Source organism: Triturus cristatus, chromosome 1_1 (genome assembly GCF_964204655.1).
Source record: "Triturus cristatus chromosome 1_1, aTriCri1.1, whole genome shotgun sequence".
In the NCBI taxonomy this organism is placed as follows: Eukaryota; Metazoa; Chordata; class Amphibia; order Caudata; family Salamandridae; genus Triturus; species Triturus cristatus.
The window spans coordinates 221209046-221217416 of record NC_140579.1 but is presented as its reverse complement, the minus strand read 5'-3'; the positions used below and the strand labels follow the sequence as shown (position 1 = coordinate 221217416).

The 8371-nt window shown below is 47.7% G+C and overlaps 1 protein-coding gene across 1 annotated transcript; it reads right to left on the bottom strand.

Annotated features, from left to right (window-relative positions):
* Positions 1-381: 381 nt before the first annotated feature.
* Positions 382-1647, bottom strand: LOC146870018 (uncharacterized). The gene has a single exon (XM_085640895.1). The coding sequence runs from the start codon at positions 1645-1647 to the stop codon at positions 382-384; it is 1266 nt and encodes a 421-aa protein (XP_085497021.1).
* Between the last annotated feature and the right edge of the window lie 6724 nt (positions 1648-8371).

The following is an 8371-nucleotide window of genomic DNA, read 5'->3' as shown; positions in this document are numbered from 1 at the left end:
TGAATTATGCTTTGTTGAGGTGATCTCACAATGAGCCTGTTATGTTTCAATCAAAAAATACAAGGTTTGGATCTCACTTGAGTCCATCAAAACAAATTCACAAGTCCAACAGATATTTTTACATGAAACAAAAACAAAACAACTATAAACACTTAATCCTTTAGATGATTTTTTCTTTAGGATCTCACCATGGTCCTTAAATTCTGAAATCACTGAGGATTTAATCATCTATTCTTAGCTATGCTTAGTTTCACAATATGTGAAAAGTCTAGAAAGTTTTTCCATAACTATGATTCATGTATAGGTATCATCAATACAAACATGGAATACAGAATGGTGTGTCCAAATTAAAAACTTGAGAAGGCTGCAATTATTACAATTTCACTTACCAGGTGGTATAGAAAGACCTGGAGGCAACTGGATTGTGCTTTGTTGAGGAGGCTGCATAATGAGCTGTGGGGAAACTATTCTCGGTGGAGTCGCCATCGCATGGCTCAGTGATGGCGACAGTGATGGGTTGGACATGACATGTGCAACTGTGCTCTGCTGCATGCCACCTGCAGCAGAACATGGAACACCCAACCCAAGGGGTGACGGTGTAATACTGGTGCGCAGGGTGTCGTTGTTGGACACTACAGAGGCAGAACATGGAGTATTGTGCGTTATACTTGTGGGAGGCATCATCATTGGAAGAGACGTTGAGGGTTTGCAAGGCGAGGCTCCTGCAGCATGGTGAAGTTGCACAACTGATGTTTTAGGCTGCATTTGCGAGTCCAGTTTACAGTGAGTTATAGATGGAATCTGGTGGTTGACAACATGTGTTACTGACGTTGGTGCGTAAGTGCGCCTTGCACAGTCCACATTCTGCATAAATAGAGGGTCAACTGAGCTACAATGCCCATTTTGTGTAATGGCTGCTATGTGAGCTTGAGGTCTTTGAAAATGGACAGAGGACTGGTTGGCGCCATACATCAAGTTGGCTTGAAGCGGACTTTGATGAGCGGCGGGAGATGCACTTTTGGGACTGCATAGAATAGTCATGTTTGAACTACTGCTGCTTGCGCTGCCGACTGCCCCTGCAGGATACGTATGCGACGCGGAGCTGTGCTGAGTAGGCTGGTGGAGGTGACTGTTAGCAGCAGGCAGAGTCGAGCTCCTGATAGGTGTAGATAAAGAAGGAAGGGGCGCGGAGTTCGTTTTTATTGCAGGGGCAGAAGGGCTCACCGGTGGCAAAGTGGCTGCTGGTAATGTGGAACTTCTTAGCGCTGTGGTTGGGACAGACGGGCTCATTAGTGATACACTGGCATGGGGAGCCATCGATGTTGTGACATGGGGTGCTCCATGCGACGGCTGCTGCTGCCTGCCCTGACTGTTCACATGCGCACCTGCAACAGGCTGAGCACTGACAGTAGAGAGAAGCTGGCTCTTGCCGCCGCTTACAGTCGCTCCTCTACTGAGCACTGAGCCACCAGTTCTGTGCTGCTGCTGAGCAGTGCTCAGCCCCCGAGAAGCCCAAGTTCCACCCCCCGCTGCACCAGGCCCGTGTCCAGTCAGCTGCGATTCCAGAGAACCCACTAAGTCGCCGATGGCTTTTTCGTCCACCTCGGAGAAGAGCATCTCCTCCAGGGGATCAGAGGAGCCCGCCATCTTGCTTGTCTGCACTCGCCGAAGCCTTTGGAGTTTTGTCTCAGTGCGCCTGCGATACAGCCCGGGGCATGATGGGAATCTAGTGACGACATAGGATCCCCATCCCAGCTAATGAGTTTGCTGTAAAGGCGTGTGTTTCTAGTCACGGGTGTCGCAGTTGTAAACACGGCGACGAGCGGAGGTCGGGCCGCTGGAAGCAGCGTGGGGCGTGGCATAGTAACTGCTCTGTCCCGCCCTCCCGAGCCCAAAGGAAAAAGCAAACAGCAACAGGAGCTTTAACAAGGCAGAGCAAAAGGCAAGCACACCACCGCCTTTCTCCGAGGCAGAGCAGAAATGCCTCGGAGAAACGCAGCGTCCTTTTCGGATTCGGGGGCGTGTTTTGCTGTTATCTCCTCCAGCCATTGGCTGGAGGAGATAATTAGACTTTCTGCAAAAAACACGCCCCCCCGATCCGAAAAGGACGGGGCATGATCGGAGTGACGGGACCTCTTCTCCAATGGCTGGCCAGCATTGAAGAGGCCAGCCAATGGAGAACAGGGGAGAAGAGGGGCGGGTTCAAGCCCCTCTTCTCCAAGTCATTAAATCTCGGATCGAGACTGCGCAAGCGCAGCCTTCGAGCCGAGACCTAAAAAAGCAGTGTTGGTTGATTACTTACGGTGTTACAGTTACGGTGAATGCCTTTAGAGGCCTGCTGCTGCACACTGCACAACAGACTGCTTCAGATAATAGCCCTGTCGTGCTCAACTGCCAGTGCATGCGTCATGACTCATGAATGTGTGCCTCGCCCTCATGAATGACGATAAGGCTGGCTGACCGGACGGGGCGTGGAATTTAAAAAAAAGTTACGCACACTGCCTTGGCTGCCACAGAGCAGACCCACAGTCAGAACATAATCCAGCCCAATCAGTGGCCCACCCACCGCCACTACTGATTGAAGGGCAGGCATGTATTTATTATGGGGAGAGTGGAGACAGAATGTATTTTCGGACACACCTTGTGCCCTGCAGTCATTAATGTAAGTTGCCACTCATGTCTAGACCCAGCCCTGATAAACAAGTGCCGGTGCTAAGCACCAGAAAGCACCTGCACAAATTAAGCACTGCTCTAGGCATTTTTCACTCCGCGGCCATTTGGGCCATGCGGAACCTCGCAGAGCCACCCAGCCGCTGGGAAATCCCTGGGGAGGAGGGCGTGGGGAGTGGCCAACGACTCGGGAGTCCCCAGTTCAGCAGCACCCTCCAGGCACCGCGCCTGTCGGCAGAGACGCTGCATGGGCCACGGCCTTGAGGCAGCAACCCAGCACCGCCAACTGTGTGTGCTGTGCCGCAGCAAAGGCCCAGGCCGATTATCCCCACTGTGGTCCCACCAGCAGCGGACGGCACCAACAGGATCCGGACCAAAGGGAAGGTTAACTGGCCCCCTTGTCGGGGTGGAAACTGGTGCCAGCAGCAAAATTAATGCGGAGTCTCGTCAGGAGAGCAGAGAGCTCAAGGAGGGACATTAGCAGGGGTGGGCGGAATTTGCGAAATCCACTTTCGCAAATTATCGCGAAAATGTTTAAAATTATCGCAAACAAGTGGAAATATCGCGAAGATGCGGAATTTTTTTTCCCCCATGTTCGCGAGATTTTCTGCATGGTTGCGGGTCGCCAACTTACCCATGTGGTTGCTCGCGGGTGCGGCCATCTTGTTTTGAGTTGTCTTGCGGTGCATGATCGCGAGAAGAAAGACGTGATCGCGCGACGCATGACGTCACTGCGGGCGCGAACTGTCGCGAGACAGCGCAAATGGCTAAAAACAATCCGACATCTCATGGAGAATGCGACCGGATCAAGAAAACTTGTCGGCGAACGCAGGGATTCAGGTAAGGCGATCGCGCGCGCGCGAGAATGTATTATTTTACAGCGCGAGCAAGAAACAAATTATCGCCAAGCTGCGGAAAGCGGAAATTTTGACATTTTCGCGCTCTCCGCTGAACGCGAAAATGTCAAATTATCGCAATTTCCGCGAACGGAACGACATTTTTGCCCAGGCCTAGACATTAGCCATCTTGGCCGACTTGGCCACACCCCCCAGGGTTACAACAATTTATGTTAAAACCTACAACAAAATATCAACAGATATTAATGAAGATTCTCGCAAAACCTTTAGATCTGAACTGGACTATGGATAGTATGAAGAAATTCTTAAACAGAATTTCTGCGAACGTGACACATCTATGTGCTGCCAAAAGTCCATAAAAACTTACAAGATGCCCCTATGAGGCCTACGGTATTAGCAGTTGACTCCATCTTGGTATCTTTGGGCAAAATCGTAGATCACTTTCTACTACAATTGGAGGCAAAAATGCTCTTCTGTATAAAAGACAGTGGAGATTTCATAAGGAAACTATACAACAAATTCTTCACACATACTGTGCATAATAAAGGTGAATTCTTCATTCATATCAATTTCACATATTGAAGTTATTGAAATTGTTGAATGATCAATCTTTCAAACCGATCTTGAGGGATTAATTGGGACATAACTATTGGAGATACCTAATTACGTTGCAACACTTGTAAAGTAAATGGTACAGATTCTTTATAGCTCAAGAACATTTCAATGGGCTTTGACGCAATACCAGCCAATGAAAATGTATGTACACATTCAAGACTGTACTTATCTACAACACAAGAGAATGGAAAAATGATCTATTGTTATATGCAGAATATTTTTCTGATATGCAAGGACTCAAAGCCAGGAAATACAAAATCTCATAGAAATGCCCACTAACATCAAATTAACCCACATATTAAGCCAACGCCAGATAGAATCAAGCTGGGGATAGAGGTCAGACTAGACTATATCATAAAGCAACAGACACATGAACACTCGGCCACCATGCATAAGAATTGTTATCCTGTTCCAACTGTACTCTACCTTGTGGATGCTTGCTGCTGTAACACGCTCTAGTCGGTATGTCTCAATATAAAATGGTTACAAAAAAAAAATAACAGACAGACAGAAATAGCATATTGCATTTTGGCAGTTTTCATGATTGGTCACTCAAAGTACATTTGCCATTCTTTCAGTTTACAAGAGTTAAGAGGACAACCACCAATGACAACTTTGTTGAGAGCAAAGCAATACTGAAACAAAAGTTCAAGGACAACTGGGTTTTTGCTGACAAGAATGATCCGGCTTATAGAGTGGATCACTGGGCAATGGGGGCAGAAGGCTATATAGGCGTACTCTACAAAAAGGGAAAGCAGATGGGACTAGTCCCACTCAGTCAACTAGTATTGAGAGCATGGACCAAGGCCAATCGATTCCTGGGCTGGGCTGGACGCCTGACCGAATAGACTCTCCTTTGGACCAGCGACGAGCTCCAAGAGGTGGGCCAACTGCAGGGCTTCTCGAAATGGAAACTAATAGATATTGTATATTTGGGGGACATATGGCGGGCACAGGCAATGTTGAAGTTTGCAGAACTACAGACCGAATTTCAGTTAGCGCCCACGGAGCACTATCGATACCTGCAATTGAAACACGCTTTAAGACGTCATCTTAAAGATGGGGATCAGGTCCCAGAATATAGTCCACTAGAGGACAGACTACTGCTGGGCCCAATTCCAGAGAAGGCACTGTCCTACACATACAAAAAAATTATAAACAATTCACCAGATCTATTATTTAAAATTCAGGAGGTGTGGGAATCGGATGTAGGCCTATTAGAGGACGATGACTGGGAGGAGGCGGTGCAAAGCCCCAGGGAGGTGGCAATCAAGGCACGATTCAGACTCGTCCAATTGTGGATATTACACAGGTCCTACTGCACCAGCACACTTATGTTTAGATTGGGGCGTATTTCTACTGAGGAGTGCCAGAGGGGGTGTACCCAGAAAGGAACATTCTTCCATATCCTGTGGGAGTGCCCAGTCATACAGATATATTGGAAAAAGGTGGTCCGCATCATGTCAGAAGTTTTGGAACAGGAAATCCCTTTAGATCCCAGATGGCATGTACCGTGTGTGTCTGGAGAACTGACATGGCCCAAATACCCAAAAATCTGGCTGCAAGTGGCAGCTATGGTTGCTAAAAGAAACGTTGCTGGCGAATGGGGGAGACCCAGCCACCTGGGTCGCCCCCCATGCGCCAGCATCGTTTCTTGTGGAGCCCCCTGTGGAGCGTCTGATGGCTCTGCCCTGCACCCTGAAAGAAGAAGCCTGCATCGCATCAACAAAGTGCTCCAGAACTGGACTGAACTAGGCAAGGGCCCCCCTTGCCTAGTTCAGGCAAGGGGGGCCCTTGCCTGAAGGATTTGTGGTATAAATGTAGGAGCCCTGCTCCTAAGAAACTAGATCCTGTCCTGGCAAGAAGAAACCTCTGTCCGACCTGAAGGAACTGGAAAAGCTGCATGGAGGAGTACTGTCCCTGACCTGGGGGATTAGCCTGCAGTGGTTGCCTTGCTGCTGAAGAAGAGGAAGAAAAGACTCAAGAAACTTTTATTTGACTTGTGCTGAGAGATCTCCAAGTGCTTGTGTGTGAGCTTGCCCCCTGAACGAAGTCCCAGGACCAGTGGACTTCACCGCCGTGAGATCGCCTTGGAAAACGGACCGTTTTCCCCGCATCTTCGACTCGAACTGCTGCGTACGTCTCGCTGATTGCAGCGTACCCCCTGCAAGCTGGTATCCCACTGTCCGGCCCGAACAAAGCGTCTGAGGCCCCTCTACGAGCCGTAGCTCGCACCGCAAAGGAAGGGATCGTCCGGCCTGAGCAACACGACTAACAGGCCCCTACGAGCCATAGCTCGCACCATAACGGAAGGACTGCGAACCGTACTTGCTTTTATCCCCAACGAACCGTACCGTCCAGCGTACACTCCTTTCCCCTGCTTTGGAAAGGCTGCGGTGCGTACGGTAGTCGCATACGTCTCCCCTGTGCAGAGCGTACTGTTCGCTTGTATCCAGCGCTTCGAATCAAGATTGCCGATCTCATGGTACGGCGCAAACGCCGCGACGAACATTGAACGCACCGTATCTACGCACCGTCCCCTGAAGCCCTGCACGCCCAAGGTCTAATGTACCGTAGTACGCATCGCACCAGGAGGACAACGCACCGTACATCGTGCTTGATGTCAGCGCCGCATCCGTGACGAACTCACCCAACGTAAAGGTACTGTGCCTGTTCGCACAGTAGGGTGTACGCTTCACCCGAAGTGCCTACAGTGCGTGTGAGACCCGTTCCCAAGCAGTTTTTACCGCGTACGAAACGTACGGACAGGAACAAAGCGCACAGAACTTTAAAACTACGTTAAAACCAAGAACTCTTTGTCTAATAAGTATTGTGGGCCGTTTAAACATTATCTGGTCTTGTGCTAAGCCTAAACTATATATATAAAGTGTTATTTTTCTATATATCCCAGTGTGGAGTCCATTTGTGGGGTTGTCACTGAGTTACTGTGTGTGTGTTCACAAATGCTTAACCTGAACGCTCTGAGATAGGCCTTGTCTGCTCGCGACAAGCTACCTAGAGGGTGAGCAGGGGTTATTGTTGGAGTGTACCCTCCTACCCTGACTAGAGGAAAGGTTCCCTGCTTGACACAAGTACCTACCTGTGCCAACCAGAGAACCCGGATTCTAACAACCTATGAGTGCGCATGACTAGTATGATACTAGTATGATACTTATACCAAAATAATTCCGAAAAGTTTATGCGTTTGTCTATAACCAGGCCATTGTTTAGAAAAATCATGCCAAAAACAAGTCACACATTGACAAAACCAAAAGGCAAACAGCCAATTTCGGACCTACTGGCTTTGCCAATGCTGGTTTACTTTTATGTTTCCCATAACCTTATTGAAACTGGTTACACAGATTTTCCATTAAGAATATGTTTGGGAAATACTAGCATACATGAACACATTTGACTAAATTGTGCTGCAAAGAAATGGTACCTAAAAGTTTACAGTAGTTTAGCGAAAAAACATGTTTTTCTACTTGCATTTTTTTGTGAACATTATATTTTGAAAGCACAGAATCATCAATCTTGGTTTCAAGCATCTACAAATATTGGCATCTAATCAGAGAGCATTCTGGGAGCATTATAGCCTCACATGGCTTAACTTTGAAAAAGTGTCCCTGTCCCAGAAACTCCATTGGTTGCACTCCTGGGTTATGATAGAGATACGAAGAAGGCAGGAAGAAAACTGGCAGCCATAGGACTCCTATTAGCGAAGCGGAGAATAGCTACGCCCTGGATGGGTGTGTGCGCTCCCAAAGATGTCTGAATGGTATACAGATCTGGCTTTTTGCTCTCCACAATCAGACAACTACAATGCCCTACTTCCTAAAAGATGCAGACCCAAAGACATATGGGGCCCTTACAGGTCATTCATGGTACAAAATGACGATAACGTGCCAGAACAGGATAGAGAGGGAGTGGGATAGAGGTTTAACAAACTGAATAAATATAGTAGACTCATAATACTAAAAGCAATGGTTTATAGATTTACTTTTGTCCCTCGCATATGGAAACGTATTAAATATCAATGTACAAATGTGTAGACATGTAAAGCTGGTGTTGTATTAATGTAATCAGCAAAACTGTACATGCAACTGCACTGAAAATGTTCCAAGTTTGCACTGTAATGTCTTCTGACTGTATTAAAGGAAAAATTAATTTAATAAAGTTTTTTAAAAACTTTGAAAATGTGCATGAACATTTTTATACTGAAAGCACTG

Bases quoted from the DNA above. Each gene is read 5' to 3' on its own strand.
- LOC146870018 (XM_085640895.1), bottom strand. From the start codon at position 1,647: ATGGCGGGCTCCTCTGATCCCCTGGAGGAGATGCTCTTCTCCGAGGTG.